Source organism: Calypte anna, chromosome 1 (genome assembly GCF_003957555.1).
Source record: "Calypte anna isolate BGI_N300 chromosome 1, bCalAnn1_v1.p, whole genome shotgun sequence".
Lineage (NCBI taxonomy): Eukaryota > Metazoa > Chordata > Aves > Apodiformes > Trochilidae > Calypte > Calypte anna.
In genome coordinates this window covers 56291228-56318798 of record NC_044244.1, presented here as the reverse complement: position 1 = coordinate 56318798, position 27571 = coordinate 56291228, and the positions used below count along the sequence as shown (strand labels likewise).

General features: G+C 39.7%; 2 protein-coding genes across 2 annotated transcripts in view; one reads left to right on the top strand and one right to left on the bottom strand.

Annotated features, from left to right (window-relative positions):
- STAB2 (stabilin 2) overlaps positions 1-3735 on the top strand; it is an 86082-nt gene extending 82347 nt beyond the window's left edge. Inside the window, exons 65-67 of the mRNA XM_030469097.1 lie at positions 1576-1704; positions 2827-2949; positions 3568-3735. Of these exons, the coding sequence (XP_030324957.1) occupies positions 1576-1704; positions 2827-2949; positions 3568-3618 (303 nt within the window). The 3' untranslated portion in view covers positions 3619-3735. The remainder of the gene's footprint in view (positions 1-1575; positions 1705-2826; positions 2950-3567) is intronic.
- Positions 3736-5016: 1281 nt separating this feature from the next.
- NT5DC3 (5'-nucleotidase domain containing 3) lies at positions 5017-26592 on the bottom strand. Its single transcript, XM_030469086.1, has 14 exons — positions 26417-26592; positions 22935-23119; positions 19122-19196; positions 18574-18629; positions 16431-16521; positions 14598-14735; positions 13079-13139; positions 12732-12834; positions 12489-12590; positions 11402-11483; positions 10949-11035; positions 9620-9760; positions 9221-9285; positions 5017-8138 (listed from the first exon to the last, which is right to left on the bottom strand). The coding sequence occupies exons 1-14, from the start codon at positions 26466-26468 to the stop codon at positions 7877-7879; spliced, it is 1500 nt and encodes a 499-aa protein (XP_030324946.1). The 5' UTR covers positions 26469-26592; the 3' UTR covers positions 5017-7876.
- Between the last annotated feature and the right edge of the window lie 979 nt (positions 26593-27571).

The window sequence follows — 27571 nt, the reverse complement described above, 5'->3', positions numbered from 1 at the left end:
TCACCAGGATCAGAGTAAGATCCTTCTCTCCATGTGCTGGAGGGACCTCACATAATATTTACAGCCCAACCATCCCACCTCTAGTTTCAGAAGTGGCTAACCAGCTGCCTCCTTAGCCCACAAATTTAATCCTATCAATACCTGATTTCTCAACTTTTTGTTCTGAACAAGCCTTTCTCCTTCACAAACCAACCTTCTTGTTCCTAGAAGCTCAGAAATATGTTTGCACAATCTCTGTTCACAAAAATCCCTTGCAGCCTGCAATCCCCACAAATACAAAATTACACACTTGGGTAAAAGCATAAATTACTGCCTGAAAAAATTATTCAAAATAATAGGCAATTTCTGTCAGTCTACAACAGCATGATATTACAGCCTTGATAATACCTTTCACATGCTATAATGTTTTTATAATATTTAGCTGTCCAGCTGCACCATGTAAACTACATTGTTTTCCAAAAAATTGAGAGCATATCTAATAAGACAAAGACATGATTATCTTCTCCAGGGTAAGTTTAATAATTAGTTTTCTAAGCAGGAGGCACAGGAGCAAGGGCATCCCATGGCAAAGCAAGAGTAAGGGTGTATGAGTCTCCTGCCCACTTCTAGACTCTTCCTCACCTCCTGTATTACCAGCAAATTGCACAGTGCTTTGGGAGATTCCAGCCTGAGTGGTGGCATGTTCTGGGATCCCTCAAACTTATCACCACTCCAAGCCTTCAGGTTAGCTTCATGTTATCAGTCTGTCAGGCCACGGAACTGCAGAAGACAAATCAAAGAGCCTGGAGATGTTTCTCACCTTCAGAGTAAATCTGGATCACGTGAAGTATTTTCAGTCCTTCGCCTACATATTTATTAAAATATTTATAAAATATTATATACACAGTTATTTGGATTGACACTTTACCCTGTTTGACTGAAGAATGATTTCATGCTAAAGGCTTTGCATATTTTGGGGGCAGGATGTCCTACAGAAGGCAGGTGTTGGGCTGCTGGCAGAACCCAGCCCTATGCACCCTCTGCACGGGCTGGCAGCCCCTCTAACCAGCAAGGAGATGATGGGTGTCAGCTCAGATGTGGCTTGGTTTGAACCCTGGTCAGCAATTCTCAGAGGATGGTATGGCAGCCAAGAGCTGGCAAAACCCAAGACCTTCCCAGAGCACAAAGAAAGGGGGACTAAGCTTGAATCCATGCAGAGCCCTCTATAGGTTTTGTAGCACAGGTTTCAAAAGCTGTTTAAGGGAATTTGGTAACCACTTCTCCTCCTCAGGCCAGTGAGATTTCAGCCTTATCACAGTCTCCATTGCTACTGTGGAAGACCTGACCTGAAAAGATCACTTAGGCATGCTCTGTAATTTCAAAAACAAACAAGATGAAGCTGTATTACAGCCAGTGTCCAGTACCCTGGAAAAAAAAATTACAAAGGGCATATTTAACTATCTCTAGAATTATATACCAGGAAAATAGACCACAAAAGCATTTCAGGACAAGTGCATATCTCAAAGGGACACTGCATGTGCTCAAATGCTGAAGGTGCCCACCCTATAGCTCACTCCCTCTCTTTCTTTCTGCCAGGCTCCTCCCCATGCCAGTGCTGGAACAGGAATATTCTTTGGCATCTGCCTGGTTACTGGAATTGTGGCTTTTATTGGATATTCTTACCTCAGGTTCAGGAAGAGAAACACAGTCTTCCAGCACTTCAAGGTAGGTGGCAGACAAGAACACAAAGCAGGGGGGCAGCTCTAGCCCAAACCCACCACACCTCCCAAACTCTCTATTTCTCCTTGCATTTTATTAAGGTAGAAACTTTACTAATACCTTCCCACTTGAGCCATTCAGGCTAAGACATGGTGAAAGAGGGGAAGACTCACACACTTGTCTTGGGAACGAGCCAAGTTCTGCTCCCCCAGACCCCTTTCCTCTTGGGTGCCCAATGGGCTCCTGCTCACAGATACTTCCAACACCTAGGAGTAGCCAAAAGCTTATTTAACTGCACAGCACCAGTGCAGAAGTCTTTTCCCCACCAGAAAACTCTCTCTTAGAGAAGCAGGTCATTACAACCACTGAAAGGGCACCTGTTCTCTATCCCCTCCTCCATGGCACTGCTAGTAACTTTGTTCCTCCAGAGACTGAAACGTTTCACAGGAAAAAGGCCAGGTTCAATAGACAAGGAAATTGAAATGATTGCCAGGTTTGAAAAATGCAAATTTTTATACTTACACACTCTTGTATTTGCTTTCTCTTAACTGTGCTAACTTTACATTGTTTCATAATGATGCTAATTGAGCCAAGGTACTCAAAGACAAGGTACGACAAGAGTCACAAAATACAGCCAAATCAATCCAAAAGAAACCTTACCTAGAAGTAACCAGAAATCTCTTCCTATTCTAGGCCCTACATAATATAAATCATCTTCTAGAAACAAAAGCAGGAGCCTATCATAAGCCAGGAGAAATGCTTCCTTATTACATAGTTGCAAGCAAAGTGCTCAGGACCAACCAGGAACCTTTTATCCCAGGCACAATGTCAGGACAATGCTTCTTCACCCATTCTTTGCCAAGGGTTTAAAAATAATAAGTGTGAGGGAAAAAAATAAAATAGGTACCAGTGTTCAGTGTTAATTGACCCGAAATAATACAACAAGCCAGGACACAGTTCAAGCCCAGGGCCACTGACTGAAGTGATGAAGCCAGTTCAGTCACAATACTGCACCAGTCGGTAGTGAAGCTCAAGTGCCACACTTACTGCACTGTTAGGAGAAGCATGTATTTTAAGTTTCTCTAAAATCATAAACAAGTTCATAATCATAATTCTCTGATTATGTAGTCAAAGGATGACACTGATGTAACATCGCTGGACAAGTCACAGCCTTCAAATATCACCAACCCCTCATATGAAAGTTGCTCTTCTGCACTGACTCCATCAGAACTTGCCTACGACCTTTTCTCAGTGAGTCTTCATTTTGATGTAAGATTGAGATACAACTAACACTATCATAAGAGGGAATGACTTCATGAAAGGAAAATGTCTAATTGGAAAAAAAAAAAAAACAAAACAGGGAAAACACCATTCAGGTTCCTGCCTTTCTTGTCTCACCACTGCTAGAATTTGGGTCTGGGGTCTAAAGCTGTATCTCAAGTCTACCTTCAAAGACAGATGAATTAAATCTGACTTCAGATGCTGCTGGATGCTGGTGATGTGTCTATAAATACTTCAAAAGCCTTTCAGTTTTGTCTTTCCTTCTCCTTGCTGCAAACACAGCTGCATGTCATGCCAGAACTCTGCAAAGAAAACACAAGGGCAAAGAGGCTGAGAAACAAGGAACAGAAAGATGTGTAAAGCCAGAATACCTGAATGGCCTTTATGGTCCAAGTTAGCAAGACTATTGTGCACATACAGAGTCTAAAACCAAAATAAAACTTTTTGCATCCAGTAAAGAGACTTGTTTGGTGCAAAAGTATCAGGTGTGCAAATTCTGTCATCTGTATGGACCAATTTGCCAAAAAGAGTTTAATTTATTAATGTAATGTTCAACTCTGATTTTTTTTTTCCTCTTCTGTTTTACAGGATTCAGATGAACAGCAGCTTGTGATGAGTGGTCCTCATGATCAGAATTAAGTACTGAATTTGGCATTAGTCAATTATAAAATACATTCTTATTTACACTTGCTGTGAAAAAAAACAGTACATATACATTTCAGGGAATAAAATCTTGTTACAAATTTAAAACCAAGAGAGCACAGATTTGTTTAAGATATCTTTTGTTTAAGATAGAGTCTATAGAGCTCAGAGGTAGCAGCCTCAGAAGTGGTGGCTGTCTCCGAGTGATACCAACAATGAGTGCCAAATGCAAACCTGTGTCTCAGCTGACCCACCCAGAACCAGACAGACACTTCTCTGCAGGAAGTTGGACTTTCCCAAGCTTTCTATTTAACTGCTTTTATTCTTCAGTAGAGACTTAAAATGGCCTCAGACACATTGCTAACTTGGCAAATATCCTGCATGTCCCAGAACTCCTATTCCACACTTTCATTTTGGTTCAGTTACAACTACAGCCAGCAGGTATGAAAAAGGACATGTGTTAGCCCTTTGTTTTTAAACTTATGGGATTTTTTTGCTAGTGAATTTTCTTGCAACAGTGGTACAAGAGACACAGGCACCCTGTCTGCCCCACTTGCCTCCTCTGGCTTTTCTGTTCTTGACTGAGCTTTTTATACCTCCTACAAAGGGAAACAGTAAGTGTAGCAGCTTTAAGCAAGACATACAGGTGGTAGAGAAGCATTCAAACAGTAATTAATTTTTATTTGAGCCATTTTTGTAAAAGTAGACAAAGATGAACGTACCCTTGCCATGCCACGTCAACACCCAGATTTTTAGGTCTGAGAGGAGCAGAAGCTACCTGGCTTGTTCTCGTACCATATTTTCACCAAGCATGTTACCATTTCACCATTGCCTTTCAGCCCATGCACAGCAATCCCAGCTGTGATTTTCACCATACTTCTAGAACTGAATCAAATGAGTTCGATTTGCTTTTTTTTTCCTTCCCTCAAAACCTTATTATTGTAGCAAGTGGTGAGAATACTATAGAAACCACAAAATAGCAAGGAAAGGAAGACTTTGTTGCTGGCAGCAGTAACATTTCCCTATGATTTGCTTCCTGGTGTCTACCAGGTAGGGGATGGGCAAGAGGGAAGGTGTTACTGCTGGAAAGCATTAGTAACCTTTGAAAACACCCCAAGAAAATCTTCTATCAGAATAAGGTATGCAGGCAAATCCATCACTGCTGACACAGCTCTCGAGCACAGCTGAGGGAATCTAATGTATAAATGAAAGAGACTGAATTCCCCTATCCCCTTCCCCTGCTCTGCCAGCTTCTTTAATATCTATAAGATATTATAAATTTTAGAACACACACACATTTAGGGGAGTTTTCCTCAGAGTTTTGCAATTAATTCAACTCACGTTCTTTACTGCTTCTCAGTGACAGAAAACATCAAGGCTCATTGGGACCAAAGATAAAGTCTAAGCATTTATTTTTATAATAATCATTAAATATTTTTATCACAAAAAAGTTTAACAGTTCATTAAACTCTTCTTTCAGTGACAGACCATACTCTTCTGTGGTTTTGATAGAACAGAATGAAAACTTCTTGCTTTGGTGTTCAAAAGATCTATACTCCCAAAATTAATATAATGAAACACTGTCCTTTAAACATGCTCAAAAGCCTCTTTGAAGTCAGTAACATAACAAAGTTAAAATAAGTAATACAGACAGTGCCAAGGTGAAATCACTACAAAAATGCAAGACATTTTTAGAAGTCATGGAAGAGTATTCTAGCACTGAAAAATAAATAATACACTTTAAAACTCTCATTTAAATTCCTATGATATGTAGGTGAGTTGTTTTAAAGGAACATAATAACCTTCCTTTAATTTTTTTTTTCTTCATGCAGTGCTGTTTATTTTGAGAAGTCATGCAATATAAACAAGACTTTACTTCAGCTGGCCATTGTAAGATAGCTTTGCACACAAGTTTGCTTTGTAAGTTAAGAAAAAGGAAGGCAGAGAGGAAATAATATCTGGAAACAAAAAGTGTATTCTGTGGATAACATCATCCGATCCATTTAAACTGCTCCTGCTTAATGCAGGAAAATTAGGAAAACTGACACCTAGCCAGCTTTAAAAGAAAAAAACATCACAGTTATAACCAACAAAACATGAACAAATTCAATAATGCAGAACTAAATAATAATATTAATAATAATATTACTATCTGCCAATAGTAAGATGGAGAACGTACAGTTGCCTGGGCTTGTTTATAGTTTTAAACAGTAGATGGAAATCCCTGGAGCACGAGAGTTGCTACACACATTTAACACCAAGTTCAGTTCTAGCTGAACATTAAGATAAAGAACTGAAGGCAAATTGGGCATATTTCCATCCCCACATTTCATTATCAAATGATACTAAATACTTCTCACACAGGCCCGCTCTCCTGATAAAGCCAAACTGACTTCCTGCAAAACTTTTATCTTTTTCTTCCAGCAAAACAGCAGGACTGTCAGATGAACTTGCTCATTTCAAGTAAAGTCATCAGTTCAAATACACAGCCTTCACTAGTGTTGGACATTCAGTTTGAAACAGGAGCACAAGCAAACCACGAGCATCTATGACCACTTCTGAGGATGTCAGACTGACTTCAAGCATGAAGTTGTGCAGGCTAGGTCATAACACATCCTCTAGTTTGCAAACATGCTTTTAAAAGTATGAAAGATACTGCAGTGAATTTCAATATAGGTACTTGTACATAGTACAGGATTTAAGGGGAAAAAAGGAAAGGGAAAGAAAAAAACCATCAAGAAAACTTGAGTCACCAAAAGTTTGTTTACCTGAAAATCATGGTAGGAAGGCAAGTGATATCCCAAAATGAATAGAATATATTTTGTTAATTGTATGCTTTTAAAAACACCACCTTTAAAAACAGAGCCTTTAATAATTAAAATTTGAAAAATATTCATTATATTATGTCTTCTAAAATGTCTGGGGTGGGGAACCATAAGTTAAAAAAATGTTTTCTTTGGCTGCAGAGAAAGGAAAGCATTCTTATTTTAAAACAACATATAGCAGTTCCATAAAGTGCCAGTTTGCGGAAAAACATGAAAAGATGTTTTCCTTGTGCAAAAATAGTCAATTTTCAGCTCAAATCTTTGGAGCATATTGCTACCCAGCGTCTCCAATCTCACATTACCTGAAATTTCAGCAATTCAGTGGAACTTGCCACCTGCACCACCAAAATTGTTTTGCTTGATGCAAACTGTCTGCCACCCCCAATTCGGCTTTCAGGGCTTGAGTTAAAGAATAAAAAGCCAGGGTACTCTAATTTTGTTGTCATTAATTTTTCTTTCAAAGTCAGCGTCCATTTTGCATGCTTACTTTGAATGTAGAGTGCATTACTGAAGGCTGTAAGAAATACATTCTCTCCTAGGGAACAGCAAAACCACATTGCATACCACTGTAAGACACAGTTAAAATTTTAAAAAGCAGCATGTAGGATCGATTGGAAGCCTGACAGAGATCAGTCTCCACTTTGAAACTGAAAATGCAAAAGCTCTTAAAAATCGCTTTACTATCAGAGAGCAGATACTTAAAAGTCTTTTGAAACTTGAAAAGGAAGGTGCCTCAAAGTTAACAAAAGGAAGCTGAAGCAGCCCAAGTTACTGCCACCTGCAGCTGTAGGCTCAAGCACAGACCTAAGACCAGAAAGTGGACAGGGAGGGAAAAAAGCACACCAGCCTGAGCCTGCCTGTGGGGTAATCACTGCAGTGGGGCAGAGCCAAGCCAGCACTGCAGCAGCTGGTTCAGGTACAGGTCAGTCTCTAGCTGTGGCACCAAAGAAAGTGAAAAGGCATTTGCCATCCCTGTCAGTCTCACCAGAAACTGGTCACAAACTGTGTCATCACTGAAATACTAATACTGGATTTAAGCTTTTCAGTGCCAAGATCTGTTATGGGCTCCAGCTGAAGTTCTGAACAGGGCCAGAACTGAGAGGATAAGTATTTCTTTGCAAACCACAAGGCAGCAGATCAGAATTTCCAACGAACAGACTTAACCAATCATCCTTAGAACACCACCAATCCTTCCTCTCAAATTTGCCCTCCCTCCTAGCCCACTCTTTTGGTAGTCCATCATCTCTCTCTCCTGTGTGTAGGAGTTTTCACATCTCCGAGCAAGAAAGAAGAAAATAGGTAAAACGCTTACCAGAACAAGTATGAATTACATTTAAATCAAGATAACAGATTTTAAGTGACTTAAATAACATACATGTACATTCAAAAAAAAAATAAAATTGCCCATTTAGAGAGAACAAGCCAAGGGTTTATTTCATCTGAAGTGTCTCTTGTAGGGAAGGTATTCTGAATGTACCACTGCACAGCTGGTCTGACCAGCCAGAAAGTTCATGCTGCAAAGGAGTCCTTCTTGGATAAAATGTGTAATCAGGCTCATAGTTCAAGAGACAACTCAATGATGCCATGTAGATATCTGCAAATCGAGAGAGGCGTCTTAGGAAGTAAGTTGGATTCTCATCAGTTCTGAATAAGCTTCCAAACCGTGCATTGAAGAAATTTCTGTTCATCTCTCTGTTAAGAAAATTTTAAAAATTAAAAAAAAAAAAAAGCAACAACAGTGAACACACCTGCACACATCTCTTTACCAGCCAGCATCCAGAATCTGAAGTAAGCAGCTCCTATTACCCGTTCTATGCATTATTCTCTTGCCATTTCACTTCAAACTATTTAAACACATCACATAAGAAACTTTGCACATATGAAGCCCAGATCTAGCAAACACAGGAGTGAACAGAAGAGATTCTCATTTCTCCCACTACAACCAGTGGCAAGTTGCTTCTCACTTCAGAAACATAACATCTCAAGCTTTTCTTTCCAAAGACTGTGAAAGAAGACTTCTGCCTTCATCTACATCTTAACAGCATTCATTTCTCTCAAACATAAAAGACTTTTTAAAATGCAAAGGCTTGGCTTAATGTACACAAAAAGCTTAAGGATATCTTGGAATTAACTTCTGATAATAGTCACTGCCAAGTATCATTACCACTTCATTTGCTTCCTCACTTCTGGGGAAGGCTGCTGATGGTACAGCTGCTGGCCCTGCCAGCTGTGCATTTCACATTTAGGGGCTGCTCATTCATGACAGCAGATTTTTAGTTTTAGCCCTGTAGCCTATCCCTGTGATCTAACTCCAGCCTAGTGCAGAACACAGTTTCTGCATATTCTAAGATGTATTGTATGTAATCTGAAGAAATCACCTAAATGAAAATGCATAAGTGACCTAAGCCTCTATGGAGAAGCACGTTTTTAAATTATGCAGAAGTGAAGCTGTGAAATCAATAGCAATGGTGGCAGTTAAACACAGAAGCATATAAAAACTAAGATGAGAAGGAAAAGCATTTGATCTGATGTTAGCATTTCATACAGAAAACCTCTTCCAAAGAAGGGGAACAGGAAAAAGGGGCTCATACACACATAGTGTAAGAGGGGAGAAGGAAATTACTTTAGGCAGGTTTTTTAGAAGGTCTGAAACTACCAGAAAGTATAAATCAGGCTTGGATAGAAATTCTCAAAAAATCTTTGGAAGAGAATGACATATATCACACTTGGTTATCATGAAGCCTATTGGAAATTCTTCATCTCCTGTGTCTTACCTCATTTCCTTTCTTTCCTTTTTCCATTCTTCTAAAATCATTTGTGAATCAGGATCACGGTAAACCTGGAATGGATGACAGGTAACTAAGGATGCTCTTGCAAATGAGTCTTTCCATTAATAAACCCTTATCAGTTACCAAGGTATCAGCACACAGAAATCACACTTTTTTAACAACTGAACTCAGGAATCAGTCCAGGCTGACAAGTGGAGGAAGAGAACAAGTTTTGGGTAAAACTCTTACTACTCAGCCACACAAATAATTGCATTTATTTATCTACAGTCAAACTGGTGTACTTTAAGAAGATAGAAAGCTCTTGCAACATTAATGTCCAGCATTTAGGAACTTGGCTGGATCCCTTCTGCTCTACAGAGCTGATTACACACAGACAGAACAGACCTGCATGTGTTCCAGTAATCCTGTCAAGGTTTGCAGCCAGGTCATGGTTTGAATGTATTTCTCTGTGTTCATGATCTTAATCTCTGACCGTAACTCTGGAATAATTGCACCAGTCCGCCAGCCATGCTTCAGGGTCAAATCCTATTTACCAAGAATTACAAAATACAAGTCTTAGTATTCTTTAAAAGAACTACTTAAAAGAACTGAAGAATTTGACCATTGTTTATCCCAAAGGGGCACTAATTTAATTACTACTTATGTGTAAGCAGAAAGCTTAAACAGCAGGACTTGGCTGCGCCAACAGGCATTAGATTCTGATATCAGAGTAAGCTTCAAATCCCACATTTTCAGAGACAGATAGAGCACACACAAGGACTTGCAAATCAGCTCTACATCACTAGGTTTAAATCAAACACTAGGAAATTCCTTGTGCAGATGAGATCTCTGCTGCTCTCAGTAGTGTCCAGAGGAAACTGTGTTGAGTTTGTGGTATTTATCCACACACTCAGCTGGCAAAAGGGTCTCCCCAAATCAAGTTTCTCCCCAAAATTACAGGATGAGGCAGGTGCAACCTGCACTCCTTCCTCCATCATGGCAGAGAAGAACAGAACTATGTCCTGCTTCCTTTGGCCCTCAGCCTTCTGAAGCACCCACATTTACCTTCCCTTATAAAAGCATACTGGGGGGAGATGATGCTACTGAAATATTACTCCAGCTTGGCAGTGGAAAGTTATATCCAGGCATTCACACACTATCAGTTACAAGAAAATTAAGCAGTGGACACTTTATTCTAAAGTAAAAAGTAACAGTACATTTGCTCATAAGGTGGTAAAAAAAACACCTGGATAGTGGGGCTACAAACCATAACAAGATCTTGGGAAGAATGAAAGTTTACCATTAATGACAAAAAGATTGCCCACTGCCATTCAAAACAGGTGACTCAGCTTTTATGATATTTGGTAGTAAACGTCATCCCAATCAGCCACATCCCATTTGTCTGGATATCCATGTTTACTCCCTGTTACAGCTGACACAGTCAGAATCTGCATCAGGAATACAAACTCACACGTTCCTGAGTGCAGTTTGCAAACAAGCTAAATGCTGCAAGTCAGGTGGAAAACATGGCCAGCCCTTCACACCACCAATTTGTTTCACTGCAAGAAAAGCAATACGGCTTAATTAAGCCAAACTTCAAACTCAAAATTTACTCTGTTTAGAAACCTCAAATGAAAATTTATTTTGAAAATGTTATTTTGAATCACTGGGGATGAAGAGAGAAAAACAAAAAGGCACAACTTTTATCTTATTTTGTCAAAGTAAACAACTTACTGCCAAGTCACTGTAAATGTGATCACCAAAGTAGAGAACCTTAGAGCCCCTCCAGCCAGTAAGCTTCAGAAATTCATACAAGTTACCCTGCAAAAACAATACATTATACAACACATTGACACATACATTGTAGCAGCATGTAACTTGCATCTTCACAAACATGAGAAAGGATTTTAATACACCCCTAAAAATATTTTGTCAAAAATCTTGTCCTCAGCTTATATATTATGAAACCCAAATTTTACAGGCAATTTAAATAATACTATCCCTTCAAGAGGCAAGTAAACTGCAGACATACATTGCCAACAGTGATTTTGTACCACTTCAATCATTAAAATAACATTCTTAAAAAACATACTGGCTTTTTAGAAGCCTTTATGATATCTGAAGAAGCTTGGGATTCAAGGAAATAAGTATTAAATAAGTATGAAATTAAGTATATTGAAAGCATACCTGTTTGTAAATTTGACCTTTCTGCAGCTTGTGAATTTTGTCCCAAAGCAACACTCCCCTTTCATTCACCTTTCGAAATGGTCTAGAAGTGAATGATACACAATTGTTACATTGCTGTAGAAAGTCTGTAACTTCTTAAGAGGAGATTAAAATTTTAATATTAAAAAAATACTCAACTTTCAAAAGGAAAACATTCCCTCTAGCATTTGAACATTTTGTAATAGAAAAAGCAAGGCTCCACAACTTCAGCTTTAGCCAGTGCAATGCAGTTTATCTGTCCAGTATACCTATTACATTTATAATAGAGTTTGAGAACAATTGTTGAGAATTAAGGCAGGGATTCCAGACCAAGAGGAATAAATTGTGAATTGTGTGCCATCAAGGAGAAAAAAAAAAACCACAGAAGCAGAGATGTGTAAAAATCTTGCCCAGTACCTCATTTTCCACAACTGAACAACTAAAGGAAGAAGCAGAGGACGGGTAGTGAGACATACAGCAGTTCTTTTGAAAATTGAGTTCAAATCTATAGGGGAAAAAAACAATCCCACCTCCCTTTACCTTGCTTTGAAATCATAAATACACATAAAGGAATAAGTCTTTTTCAAGTGTAAGAGCAGTACACATGCATTACAAACATGTTTACTTAATTGAGCAATTAGTCCACATACTCCAGTCTGTCAGCCAGTCTTGCCCTTTACACATCATGTATGATTAAACAAAACCAGAAGCAATAAAAGACATTTCCAGATAAGGGGATGATTCTGAAAGGCACCAAAATTTCTTGGGTTTATTAGGAAAGGAACACACTTCACCAGCTTACAAGCTAAGATGTTAAAAACAGCTTCTGTGACCTTAACTCAGATCAGTGGACCTGCAATCGCTACTGGAGCTTTCTTATGTTTTACATAAGAAATGGTAAATATCTAGACTTCAGCATCGGGTGGTTGCTGCATTCTGTGATGACCTGAAACAGGATTTCATCAAGTGTGATTTCATTTTACATTGCACCCACATTAAAATATAACACACTCCATAACCTTATATAGAATAAGATGCTTGAATCATCCTTTTCTGACTAAATACCCACCTTCGCTTATCATTGAAAAAGTGTGGCTTCTCAGCCTGCACAATGACCACATCAAAGAGATCCCTCCAGTCCTTGCCAACTATGTACTTCATCCCTTTGTCCCTAAAAAGGGCAGAGGAATATTAACAGTGAAGCATAACAAAAGTGCAGTTATTTGTACAATATAATGAATTACATCTGAGAACCTCATCCTCCCCATCCTTTAAAAAAATACAGTTGGAAAGTGAACAACTGTTCCCTTACACAAAGCTGCTGGGACTGTTTGTGATGAGAAACATTTTCTTGCCATGATCAGCCAGCTTTGCTAACACTGCACGAGTTTGTTCAGCATAGCAGATGTATTTCTCTGTGAGGAGGGAGGAAAATACAAAATTAATTAAAAGTGTTTCTCATGAGAAGTTTCGCTACATTCAACCAAAGGTTCAGAACATGAGGTTATACTTAATGAATCCACCCTTGACAAGTGGAAATAATTCTTTCAAGCTTTAACATTTAAAATTTTGAATTTGTAATCTTCAATATGGAAGCCAGAAAGATCATTAAAGTATCCACAAAAAAAGCTTTGATAGATGGTCACATTTAGTACTTACCAATATCTGCTTCAATTGCTCTATACATTATTCCTTTGATGTGGACATCCCTGATTGAATCCTGCCAGGAAAGCAACACAGCACTAAAGAACTGAAAACTCTTTTCAACTATAGAACTGAAAAATCTTTTCAGCTATAAAAACCAGCCTCACTGCACAGCAATAGTAATTTGTTCTTAAAACAATTCCTTTGCCTGAATTACCCTTTCAACTTTACAAAAATGTGATGTTCATTGCATGTATGTCACCACTAAACAAAGGGTAAGCCTGTCCTCTAAGAAACTAACTTAATACTTTTGTAAAGTACAAAAATCTGTAGCACAGGGGCTGTTTTACATAACAACTGTGAAAGGGTGCTCAGAAGGGTGAAGTGGGGTGAAAGCCCTCTGCAGAAGCAGAGTCAACACAGATTTCTAGCGACCTTTGGAGGAGATCACATTCCCTTCCTCTTGGGGAAAAGAAAAAAGCTTCAAATCAGGTAAGACTTTAGATTATGATCACTACCAAAGGCCTTGATTATTTAAAACATTAATTTATGAACAGATGAAGGAAGCTAAATGCTTAAGCAAAGTACCCAGAAGGTGCTCAGAAGGCATTTAGCAGCATTCCTGGTACTTACATGGGGTATGTCTTAAAAATCCTCAAAAAATTTCACAATGGGGCTTACAAAATGTTGGTAATGCTGAGCAATACAGAGGTTTTTACAAACACTTCAGCAGAAACCACAAGAACTAACTTTCTAATTCTGTGTAATGATAGGCAGAAAGGAAGATTACACTGGAGATCTAAAGTTCCTTAAAACTTATCTGATCTACTTGGCAAAGTAAGAAATTCAACATTCAGGTGTCTCACAGATGAGGAACTACACCAGTTTAACACATCCACAACAGGCCAGAAAGAAGTTTAGTATGGAAAGCTTGTACAGCCAATACCATCAATTTGAGCATGACCTTTTCTGTTCTTAACCAACCATGACAATTTTGCCTCCTCTGCAGGATTACATCCTGTGGAATCAAGTGGGTCAGATTACTCTAAGTCATTACAGAGATATTTTTCTGGATGAGGAAGAGAGGAAAACAAGTGACAGGGATATGCAAAAAGTAAATTATGGTATATCAGCAAAGATACAGAGGCAGTACAACTGAAAGCTCCAGACTAGAGTTCCCTAGAATCATCTTACATTTTTCTTGCTAGCAGGAGCTGTACCCTTAATAACAATCAAAAGAAGGTTTATCAACATGCAAGAGCTCCTTCACTTTCCCCCATTCATCCCTCAAGTCTACAGAAAGACCAACAGCCCCAGAAAGCCAGGTTTAAAAAAATTTTCAAACTATTATATGTTTCTTTTCTAAGGCCTACCTGCATTTTACTTATGTTTTCATAGTTGCATATAATAATTACTCTATACAAAACCTAAAGTTGAGGTGTTTCACTGGAGCTGACAACAAGTTGAAGCTTCCCAAAGTGCTCAGAGAAGATGCACAAATGTAGAGGTTAACCTAAATCTTCAAAGCTAGTACCTTGACATCTTTGTACAGATGAACAGGCTCATAGTCTATGTTGTTTTTCAGAAAATACTCATTCACACAAGAAAGGAGTGTCATTTCTGGCAATGAAAATATATCCATGAATTGCTTCATTGTATTTCCTTGTGAGCTCTGCAGGGGTGGGAACAAAAAAAAAAAAAAAAAAAAAAAAAAAAAAAAAAAAAAAAAAAAACACACACAAAAAAGTCAGACATTTCTCAGATTAGAACAGACTAATTTATTTAGTATAAACACTTCAGCATAGTTGCACATATTCAGCTTTTGCCACTGCTGTTCACATTCACAGATTCTTTTTGAACTTAGACTTTCAATAAAATGAAGTGCTGACTTCATTTTAAGAATTAACCATTACTCACTACTCCTAAGAGCAGTATGTTAATTCATAAACACATACACAATGTTGCTCAGCTAAAAGTCAAGTGAAGGACTTGGACACCTTCACTGCAAGTCAGCACTTCTGTAAGTAAGAGGCACTGGGTACTGGGATGAGGGGTGAAGGTTACAAGGGTTTCTTTCACTTTTGGTTTCTTTGGATTTCTTTTTTAATAAATGAAATACTGAATAGGGCTGCAAAACAATTTCTCCTTCAAAAGGGGTAATAAGAAGTTACAGGAATCTATGATAACTAACACAGAAATAGAGGAGAAGATTTCTAGCCTGGAAAAACTGTCACAAAAGTAGAGGATCTCACTACCAAAGAGCAAATACAAACCAAATACTTGTCAGGAAGAAGATGGGTAAAGCAACCAGCTCAGTAAAACACACTGGTCAAAACCACAGAATGGCTGAGGTTGGAAGGGACCTCTGGAAGTCATCTTGTCCCACCCCCTAAATCAGGTGTGGCCTCCTAGAGCCATGTGCCCAGGACCTTGTCCAGATGGCTTCTGAATACCTCTAAGTTTGCCCAGGGAATTTTTGGAGTCTTCAACCAAGCTGTAGTAGTGCTTGGTCACCCTCAGAGTAACACAGGTGTTTCATGAAGCCTCCTCTGTTTGGGCCCATGGTCTCTCGTCCTGTCACTGCCCTTTCCAAGATCAAAAAAAGCACCGAGCTGCAGAGAGCAAGGCATCAAACAAGGAATGCCAGGCCAATGTTAAGAACTGCTGCAGACACCAGCAGTCAGAATTCTAAGTTCTTAAAATAAGAACAGGTGTGAGAACAACAAAATGTTCCACAGCACAAAGCAGGGATTTTCATGCCAACATGCAACTAACACCAGTCACCAGTAAGTTAAAGGTGTAACAGAGACTCACTTTTTACTAAAAAGGCAGCACCACCCTTTATGTGCTAAAGAGGAAGGATCCTATCAGCAAGATCAACTCCCCTCAAAATCAAATCCTGAATTTAAGAGCTTTATCTTTTATCATTTGTCTTTTGTCAGACCCTCTTACTTTCACTGTGCCAGCCTGTATGCAAGAGAAGCCTCTGTACATTTACTTGTTGCTGCTCCAGCTAAGCCAAAAGGCCACCAGAAATAAGTACATCACTGGGATAAGGCACCAGATTTGGTTCACTTCCCAGCCTTCATCAGATTTGCTGTGCAACACTGAGCAAGTTACTTGATTTTTCTATGTTGCACTTCTCTGCCTGTATGACTGCTCAAAGGTGAAAAAAGAAACTACAGCAAGTGGAAGAAAGAAAATATACTTGTCATTTTAGAGGGCAAACTTCACATCTAACACTTTAATCAATCAAGTATTGAGAAAATGTAACTGCTCATAAGTACAAGACAAAATGTGACCACCACCACCCTCACCTCTAGTAAAAAAAAAAAAATCCTTTTTAAAGAGCCGTTTGTGGTTTTACCTTTCCATAGAAGTCACTCATTTGTTCTAAAGGGACATGGGAACCATCATACATTGCAATGACTTCTTCATCTGGGACAACACTGAGGCCTCTGTAAAACAACATCAGCTTTAGTTGAAATGTCAGATTAAAATTTTCAAGTAATTCCCCAATGAAAGTCAGACAGATTAGCACTTAGAACTGCATTTTATTAAAATACTAAGAATACTTTGGTCTGTAAGCTAAAACAGCATCTTTCCTTACAGAACAAGTAACATTTTAACAGGCTGGCCCACACAGACCACATTCCACTTTTAAGTCCTTTTTACTTTCTTACAGGAAAAGGACTAATTGGTCTCAACTGAAACTATGCCTCAAGGCTTTGTAAGAAGTAGTTAAAGATTCCAGTTTCTTAACACAAAAAAATTCCTCACTCTGCCCTTGTTGCATAAAGCACTGATGATGTGATAGTGTTTAAACCAGATTATTCTACAGCATGACCTTGAAGATTCAAAGGGAAAAAAAAAAGCATACACAACATTAAACTAAAAAAGCATTTCTTTCTTTTCAACCGTATCCACAGTTCAGTTTTCAAAAATTAAGGATTACTTGAAGGACTGCTGACAATTAAATAGAAAAGTATAACTACAAACTGAGAAGACAATTTCTTCACAGAATTTATCAACTAATAGATTGAAGCTTTTGATTTGGTTTGGCTTTATTTACAATACCAAGCATCTTACACTAAGGCATCTAAAACACAGCAGACATGCAAACATCCTCACCAGAGAAGTGTTGAGGTTTCCATTCAGGCCTCATTCCTACTAATCTACTAATCTTAATAGTTCTACTGCACAACTATATATATATGTTTATGAGTTTTTTATTATTTCACCTAGCCTTTAACCTTGTAAACTAGCATTTTTTGCAATGAAAAATGTGAAAATGTGATAACTTTTAAAAATAAATCTCACAACCAGTAACCTTCACAATGAGTTCTCTGGTTCCCTCGTAGCCCTGCATAAACTATTCCTTCAACAAGAATGGGCTTTGTCAGTTGAAATATACAATAATTACTTGACATCAGCACGTATAGAATATACCAAAAAATGGGACACATTTTAACTCTGGTGATAGTAACTACACAGAGATGCCAAAAACAATGCATTCTGTACCTATGATGCCATCATGAGCCTAATGGTGAAGCACACCATTTTCTTTCCTGTTCCTTCCCTCCTTGTTCCCCCTCCCAGAGGGTATTTCAGACTACGCCATAAAAGAACAGATCAACAACTGTGGCTGAATTCTGTACATTTTTGTTAATAAGCACATTATCATCATTTCATACTGCCAAGTAAATCCCCCATCACAAGTCACCTCAAGGCTGAATTATCTTTTAGCCCCAAAACTTTTTGTCCAGTGACATTAAGAAAGGTGCTTAGGCTTGCTGTTTAATTTTAAAAGTGGTACCAGCTGTGGTGGTTCATGTCAGTCAAATGCATCCTGCCTCGTTGCAGGAAACTGGGCCATACTAAAAAAAAAAAACCCAAAGATCACTTGCAGCACAGCTGTATCACACATAGGGAAGCACAGCACAGAGATTGCCAATTTTACATCCCAAAAATTCTCATTTTAACTCAAAAAGTGTCAGGCTGTGTAGGCCTCATTCTCCATTCTGCATCTATGACATGGCTGGTGTGACCAAACTTCAAAGCTCTCTGTGGAAATACAGGAAGACCTCTCAGGGGTCTCTACAACCACAGCAAAGTCACACAAAGAGGCACTTGGTGGCGATTTTATTCACGTAGAAAGCAAGAGCAGAGAAGTGGTCAGCATATTTTTAGCTCTCTTTCAGCACAATTTAACAGCCGGAAACAAAGTGAGTCAGCACTATGCAACCAAACTGCTTGCCAGCTTCCCCAGCTCTGAACTGGAGAATCAGCTGTCCTGCATCAGTCAGTAAATGTGTGCACATGTCTGGGTGTACACACAGAGTTTCAAAGGAACCCTCTCCCAGCAAGGCTGCAGTGTCCAGTCACATCTGTACTTGCTAGGGTGCTGTTCCTGATGTGAACCTACAATGTACACTGATAAAAGGAATTAAGAGATTAAATAATCTCTTAATTATCTTAATTAAGAATAAATAAGAAACAATTTTACCCACCTGTAAACTGTCCCCAGCTGAATATAATGAAAAGCATCAATCTTCATTAATAAAGCCTTGCAGGGGAGAAAAAGTTATCACATCAGCTGAGATGAAATCATAAAAAGTCAAAGCAATTCTATCTATAGCATGTCACACCTGAGCACCTTCACTTCAACTTCCCCTACAGCTTCCAAAATATTTTTACCTAGGGCTTGGCAACTACCAAGGGAACACTGTCCCATTACCTGAGTGAATTCACAAAAAAATAACTTTTCTTTTTTTTTTTTTTTTTTTTTTTTTAGCAGATGCCTGATTGGATTTATTCTGTTGCAATCTAAGTTACCTTTCCTCCCACCAACCATGAAAAAAACATACCCCAAACAAAAATAAAACACTCCAAGTATTTTCTACCTAACAGCTATTTAAATAAAAAAGAAAAAAAATATCAAGCTTGCTACAGAAGAGAAAAATATGAAACAAAATTCTTACGTATCAACACAGAGTGAAAAGTTGGAAGACTTAAAAGCCCTTGCACCATATAACATCACAAAGTTATCTATACATACCCGGTGCACATCATAATGAAGTCCTCTGATTGCAAAATTGGGATCATACTCATATTTTCTTATTTCTGCAGGATACTAAGAAAAGAAAACAATTATTTTATTTTAAATCAATAACAAAAAAATTTTAAAATATTTTAATAAAACCCAAGAACATGGCCTGACTTATAGATAACATTTCTGCAGTTTTAATAGCCTACATTTTCTATGTGTCTTATTTTCACTCATTATTAAGAGGCTTTTTGATTTGCAGGCTTTGATTTTTTGATTTGGGGCTTTGAGATTTGCAGGAACATGCAAACAGTTTTCCAAAATCCACGTTTTAAGTCAAAGTCAAGCACTGGACCTAAAGTTGAGCATCCAGGTACTTGGCAGTGATCACCTTTGAACATTTGGTTACAAAAGTGCATATATTAAAATAACATTTTGAACAAGAAATTAGTCTTATTTGCTTCCTAAAATTTAACAGCTGAGCTAACTTGCTTTATGAAGTTCTTATTTGCTTCCTAAAATTTAACAGCTGAGCTAACTTGCTTTATGAAGTTTCCCCATTAAACAGACCACACAAACACAGTTTCCAGTTCAACCTTCTAGATAGAAACCCAAGAACATGGCCTGATTTACAGATACCTGAACTTTACTGCTCACTTCTGTTGGAAGATAAAGCAATACATCCTATTACCAAGAGCAAAAAAATCTTTGTTATTTTCAAGAAATAAAAGCATTACAACAATCTGCTTTGACTCCCTCAACAGAGATCCTCCTGATCTTAGACTGTCTACTTTGAACTGTAAATACCAGATGTGCTTAAAGATACCATACACTGAAAATAAACAGATGGAACAAAGGAAGGGAGGAAGAAGAGAATCCCCATGTTGCCTGGAGCATCCAGGCTCCCATAACATGGGCTTTCCTCTATGTAGGGTGTATCTCAAAGATGAGATCCTGAAATCAAGTTGAGCATTACAGGCCATCAGGGCAAGTCACTTAAGGAGAGCCCCACATTGACCCAACTATATTGACCCTGGACAGTATTTGTAACAGCTTCTTATGGTGAGATGCATGTGAACTCAATGTCTGTGCCATGTACTCTTTCCTCAGCTTCTTTAGAGATAGCCCAGGTAGTTCACATCACCTATTAAAGAGTTTTCTAAGATATTTCAGTACAAGTTCACATTTGGTTGATTGTAATATCGTCCAGCTTTAAGCACATGTTAACTATGAAGAAAACCCACATGAGGTGTGCTTAGGGCTAAAGGGTTTGCTTATTTGTTTTTAGAAAATAAAATGCTTCTAAATCATTTCTGACAGGGCTTGAGAAACCAATAATTTCTTTGATTAACCAACTGAAAGGCAATCCTTCATTTCCTTCCCACAGGCTACAGCAGACTTAGAACTTGACAAATGCATCTCAGGCACATTCTGCACCTTCTCAGTAACAGTCTCTCTCTGTGTATATGGTTAATTCATAAGCCTACAGGGAAAAAAACAAAAAAAAAACCAAAAAAAAAACCATTATACAGCTTCACCAGAAGCACTAGCTACTCTTACAAAAAATAAATAAATCGCAGTTTTTAAAAAAAGTTTTTATCTGTGCTGAAGAATGCAACTGTTGTTGATTGTGACTGTACTGAGGACAGGTATCTAGAGTTAAAGAAAGCTCTTAACTTCTTTCTCTGAACTTCTGAATTATCATCCTTACTGCCACTTCCAGAAAACACCAGGAAGTAGGTTCCTGATCTGAACAAAAAAAATAGCACCAGTCTGCAGACAGGGTGGGAAGATGCATACGTTTGGCCAGGGAGCATGAAGCATAAAAGGAGAGAGGGGAAAACATCAGGAGAGGATACAGAATGTAATCAGTTAAAAATCACAGTGTACTGTACACTCCACAAAGCAGCCACATCAAGCATGAACTAGCAAATTTATTTCCAACTTCCTCAAATTTCTGCATAGTTGACTTTCCTACTTTAACTTATTCCACTAGGAGGCTTTTTTGCATGCATGCCAGTACACAGGAGAAAAAGTTTGAGCCTACTGTGGCACCAAAGTCAAAGCTTCCTTACAAGCCAAACAAGTTATGATAAAATTGCTCTGTTTGCTTGCCCCACTTTTGGTAAGGACAGATATATCTGGATCAAAGCAACAGTCAAGATAAGGTGGCACAAGGCCCATATTAGGAAAGAAATAAGAGCAAGAGTTTACATTCAACACCTGCTGCCACCTCCAAGATTAGCATTAAATTGATGTTTATTCTCTTGGACACACTTCAAAATTCCCTGCTTCCTACAGTGTATTTTGCAATTTCTGATAAGTTACCTCCCACTGCCATGACCAAAACTGGCCAGCTTTTAGGCTGACTATGACAGTCATAATGGGCAACACTAACTAGAAGCTGTTTCTAATATTAAAGGCAGGAAAAGCATTAATAGGATAAGCAGTTACAGAGATAGCATTAATAAAAACTGCTGTTCACCAACAAATTTCAACAGAAGAGGATATACTTCAATAACTTGCCTCAAAAAGTAATCAGAGCTTCATTTACTAGAATTCAAGATATTTTAAACAAAAGAAACTGGAAAGTTATTACTGCCTGAATTCATTTAAATAGCAAAGATGAAGCATGGTTTTAATTATTGTCCATAAGAATTGATCTTGTCTGCTATGGTGATGTTGATTTTTCCAAGAACCAGACAGCTTTAATAGAGGGTATTTAAATATTCTACAAAAATTGCTACCATGACATGACAAAATCTTAGGGAGATCAAGTTGCATATGCTTGTAGCACCCAGGGAGTTTTGTTTGTTCTTCTGAGGATATTAATAGATGCTTATATATAGCTCCTAACCTTTAGATTCAAATACAAAAGTAGAACACCACCAGCCATTCAGATTTAGGTTGTATAAAATATACAAGCAGTTACTTCATGCCATAGTATTTTTTATAATATTATAATTTTAATAACAGCACTATTCTTTCTATTTATAAATTCTATTTGTATTTATGTTATTTACATTTTAATTGGTTTATTATTTTAAGTTACTTTGTGGACTTTTTGTCTTTTTTCCTTCAAGTCCTGCACTTCCATAACCTTTGCCTCTTTCAGGCCACATTTTCTCCAATCCCTTTCCCTGCAATACCTTCAGTTTTCCCCAGTCACCCATCTCCCACTTCCTCTCACACACTAACTTCTCCCATCCCTAAATTACAATACAACCACTCCAAGCAGCTGGAATGTCAACTGGTCACCTATGCAAACATGCTGCTTGGTCAGGATCCCTCTTTGGGGACTGAGTTGAACACTTGCTGGGGTCTCTCTTGTATCAGCCTCTGATGACAGTGTCACTGCACACCCTGCCCCTTCAGCTAACTCAGCTGAAATGCTGGACACACACAGAGAGCACCTCACAAGCACACAGTGCAATCAAAGACCTCATGAGTAGTCAGGCTAAAAATATTCCGTATGGAAATTAATCACTGTGCTCACAGAAATAAATACAAGAGAGTAACAGTGACTTTCAAGCCTCTTATCTATCAGGATGACTGAATTAACTATCAGGAAACCAAAAAGACAAACTGCCACTCAACCATCAAATTAAAAATAAAACGAGTAACACTGTATTCTTTGACAGCTGTCAAGCTGCACTCTGCTCAAAGCAGTAGCCAAGAATAAACCAGAACTTCTGTGGTTCATATGTAGTAATTGTACAAAATGTTACAAGGGAGACAAGATAGGACTGAGGCATGAAAATGAGATGCACCCCTCTCAGTTAAAAATTATTTACTATATCTTGTTATTCCATTAGTTTTACTTACTCGATGCTCATTAATAAGAAGATCTCGAGCAGCATTGAAGATAAGCGTGTGCAGATGTTTAGAATAAAAGACCAATGTGTAGTCATAATCAAAACCATAAATCTCAATGTCTGACAGGCTCATTTCATTGTTTGAAAAAATAGCATCCGGATTCAGCATGTTACTCATAAGTGAAGGAACCAAGTCTGGGAACAGGGAGAGAAAAAAGAAAGTTATACCAGCCCTGTAGTTTTGTTTAAATAAAAATGCATAGAAAACCATGAGCACTTCCTAAATACAGATAAATTATGATGGAAACTATCACACTAACCCACACTAACCAACTAATCCTTAAAAATATGTTGCCACTGACAATGATGTCCCTCACTTTTCTTTGCAGCCCACAGGTTTTAAACAAATCAAACTTCTCTGTACAGTTCAAGTAGGAGAGAAACTCGATTTCAGCATCTTGCTCAGAGCACTACAAACTCTGTAATTTTTCACTAACTTTGTTAACAAATTTGTTACTGCATTTGAAAGTTAACTTTGGAATTGGAGGAGGATATTATTATAGGAGCCTTGTCTTGTCCTCACATTATTTGGTCCAGAACTGACATCGTTTTGATTTGACATTGCTTTACTTACTTTTGTTTCACCATTTCAGGGTTATCACATTACTCAATTTCAGCTCAAATAAGTAAACTTCAAAGTAATTGCTATACTTTCCAAACAACAGTTACATACATATTGCTATGCTTATTAACCTTCTAGCAAGTCAGGAAACCAAAAATATTCTGCCTATTCTCTATACATGCACCTAGTGTGTGTAAATTACTTCCATTTTTAAGGCTGTATTCCTCCTTATGTTTGTTTGAAAGGTATATTGAGATGTTAACACTTACATGAAGCCAAGCCATAAGGCATTAAGTACCTCCAGGACTAACACCAAGGTCAGTATAAAGGATGTTTGTATTTCTTGCCTAGAAAACTTGGACAAGCAGTATCAGAAGGCTAAATGCAACCCTCCTGGAAGCATAAAAAACAAGCATGTTTTCTTTCCTTTCTTTCACCTTAATCTATGCTCAGAAGGGCAGGTTTAAAAGGAATATACTTTGGTTACTTTCTACATGTAAGCCTGGAAGGAATCGGTCAAGCCTATTTCAACACCTTCTCCTCTGAGGATGGATGCACTACATGCTCCACCATGAGAGGAAACCATCTCCAAAAGGCTGGCAGGCATGGGGCCTCCAGATCTGTTAGAAAGATAGTGCTCCATTTTGAAAACTCTGTCCAACTCATAGGAAGAGAAATAACTTTTTTTTTGGTAAAAGCGATGCCTTTCACTGCTGCACAGTTGGTGGGCAGATAAAGTAACAAACTTGTACAGATGCCAAAAAACAGATGGCAATCTGAAACCATTCAATTTTATCAGATGCAGATACCCAATTCTTTTAATTTTTATAAAAAAGACAAAACAGCTGTCTCATTGATCTTAATTCCAAGTTTCAAATAAAGTCCAGCATCTCTTTCACCGTAAAAAGGATGCCAGGAGTTCCCCATGCTTAAGCTGACATGAAAAATTTCAAGGGATTTAACAAAATAAGCCTCTAAAAAAACATTACCTCCTACTATATCCAGTCTCTCCCTATAGGAATACAAGAGACAAATGTTATGCTCCGTTAAGGTAACAAAACAATCTAAGATGATACTATTAGGGCAAATACCTTTATTCTATAAAAAGAGCCATAAATCATTTAACTAACTTGAAGTCATAACCATGGTTGCAAGTAAACTTCCAAAACCCCATTACAGCACCCATTTCTATATCACAGTTAAAGTATTTTTTCAAATGTTAACTGTGCACCCTGGTGAGTCAACACTTGATTTTTAAAAATCAATCTATTTCTGGATATTATTGTAAAGATAAAGGTATTTCAGAATAAAATAACTTGGCTAGCACCTGCCTGAAAACAGACAGTATAAACACTTCATTGCTTTCAGATCTTCTGGCTGGCAGACAGCATCCCAAGTGCTATAAACCTGGGGTCAAAAAATCAGGACATCTTTGTCATTTTAATGCTATAACTATGTGAAATATCACATACTTGAAGCCATTGGGTGACAAGGCTGTAATAAAATGTTCTGAATTATTCTAGAAGCATTTGCCTCATCTTTCACAAACCCACACCCACTTATTTTAACACAACCCTCCTCTCTAACCTCAACTCTGAAGCATTATTTGGGTGTGGTTTAGAATATGAAAAAGTTCATTCCAAAAATGGGAAAAGAAAATAAAGATACAAAATAAAATGCACTTAGTTTCTTCTTCTTTGGAAGAAGTTTTCTTCTTCCGTATCCCAGAGTCCACAGTATTCTTCCAAGATCTCTAACACAGCTTTCTTATTTCACTTTTAAGATGCTACCACTATTCTGTTTGCAAATGCTATGTCTGCACCCAGCAGAATGAAGCCACAGTCCACAATCAAGACTCTTTAGTGCAGGATAAGACCAAACCTATTTTTATTTTCTTTTTAAAGGGCAAAACATGAAAGACATAAGCTATTGCCACTACAGGACAAGCCTTCCTTCTTGACATTGTGGAGCACATGCTGTCTCTTTCTCTTTTAGCTCTCTAAAAGGATGGTATATTCAAGCACCTTGCTAGCAGTCTACCCATCATAGCAAGGGCAAAACCAAGTACTTGGCCTTAACTTTTCTATCAGCTGGACCGAAGCTTTCCAGTCATTCAGGTATCACTAACAATTTTACCCTGGCTTCAGTGCTTCACAGTATTTTAACCGAAACACAATAAACACAAAGACATCTAAAACTTTGCAGCACTTTAACTTTCTGGAAGAGCTGCCTGTTAGAGAAAGCCCCTCAAACAGACGAATAACTCCCTCATTTTCTTTTTACATTTGTTTTTCTCTACCAATCTCCAGGGCCAGCCTCTTTCCTCGGCACAAGCTCCTCTGTATGAAGGGTTTTCTACCCCAGGGCACTTGCTAACAGCTACAGCCCCGCAGGCTCAGACGGGGGGATGGGTGTTCAGCAGGGTTCTCCTCCTCCTCAGAAGAGAGGAGAAGGGACCTGCTGCCCCTCCCAGCGAGTGTCCCCCGGGTGTCCGGCTCCCAGGACACACCGAGGCCCCTGTCTGACACTGGGAGAGCACTGGAGACCTCTAGATGGGAGGCGAGCACCTTATCACCAGACCCGCGGTGACTCAAGTGGCGACCGGGCGGATCCGCGGCCGCTCCGCCAGGGGTGACCCAGGGGGAGAAACCCCCGAGGGGAGGCGCGCAGGAAGGCGCATGGCCCCCCCCGCCGGCCCATCGCCCCCTGAACCCACCACGGCTCCCACCGAGCTGACCGCCCCTTCTTCTCCCGGCCGCCAACACGTATAATGGTTCTAAGACCGGCGGCACCGGGACCCGCAGCAGAAGGAAGGATGTTACGGCGGGGGAGCCGCGCTGCTGCTGCCGCCCGCCGGCCCCGCTGCTCACCCTTGGCGACTCTCTTGGCCTCCTTGTATCGCGACCACAGGTAGCTCTTCATGTCGGGCGACGGCTGCTGCTGCTGTTGCTGCGGAGCTACCGTGCAGTACGGGGCGGCCGCCGCGGCGGGCAGAGCCCGGCACCGCCGCCCTCCCGCCCGTGACCGCCCCGCCGCCAGCAGCGACCGCGCCGCCGCCGCCGCTGCCATGCTCCGCGCTCCCGCTCCGTCCCGCCGTGCCCAGCCGGGCCCGCTCCGACACCGCCGACTGAAGTCACTTCCTCGGGCTCCGCCCCGGGGCCGCGCCGAGGAGGGAGGCGGTGCCCAGCGCTGCCCGGCCCCCCGGCAGGTAGCGCGGTGCCGCCGCACGCCTCTGGGCTGGGTGTGGGGTGGGGACCGGCCGGACACCCGCACGCCCGCCTCGGCCTTACAGCGCTGGGTCGGGGGGAGCACAGGGGGTGCGGGGTGTATGGTGTCACCGGAAAGCGGCTCTCTGAAGACCTGGCCCGGCAGGAATGCAGCCAAGACACCTGGGCCCTGCGGCGGCAGTCCCGAGGAGGGAAAGCGGCTTTCCGCCCGTCCCTAACCGCACGGAACCGTAGAATCTTAGAATGCGTCGGGTTGGAAGGGACCTTTAAAGGTCACCGTGTCCAATCCCCTCCTGCAGTGAGACATCGAGATCAGGTTGCTCAAAGCCCTGTCAAGCCTGACCTTGAATGTCTCCAGGGATGGGGCCTCTACCACATCTCTGGATAACCTATTTCAGTGCTTCACCACCCTCACAATACATTTTTACATCTAGTCTAGATCTATCCTGGTCTAGGATTAAGACTGTTGCCCTTCATACTGTCACTACACACCCTTGTAAAAAGTCCCTCCTCAGCTTTCCTGAGAACCCCTTTCAGATACTGGAAGGCCACTATAGGGTCTTCTTGGAATCTTCTCTCCAGGATAAAAAACTCCATCTCTCTCAGCCTGTCCTCACAGCAGAGGTGCCCCAGCCATATGATCGTTTTTGTCACCCTCCTCTGGACCCAACCCAACAGGTCTACATCCCTCTTTTGTTGAGGGTTCCAGACCTGCATACAGTACTCCAGGTGAGGTCTCAGAGAGCAGAGGGGCATAATCTCCTCTCTGACCTGCTGGCCACGCTTCTTCTGATGCAG

What these genes read in the sequence shown, in the direction of transcription:
- NT5DC3 (XM_030469086.1), bottom strand. Translation starts at nt 26,468, where the DNA reads ATGAAGAGCTACCTGTGGTCGCGATACAAGGAGGCCAAGAGAGTCGCC. An exon ending in GGCCAAGAGAGTCGCCAAGG is followed by an intron (nt 23,120 to 26,416) that starts GTGAGCAGCGGG and finishes CCCTGTTCCCAG; the next exon opens with ACTTGGTTCCTTCACTTATG. An exon ending in AAGGTCAAATTTACAAACAG is followed by an intron (nt 11,036 to 11,401) that starts GTATGCTTTCAA and finishes TTGTTTTTGCAG; the next exon opens with GGTAACTTGTATGAATTTCT.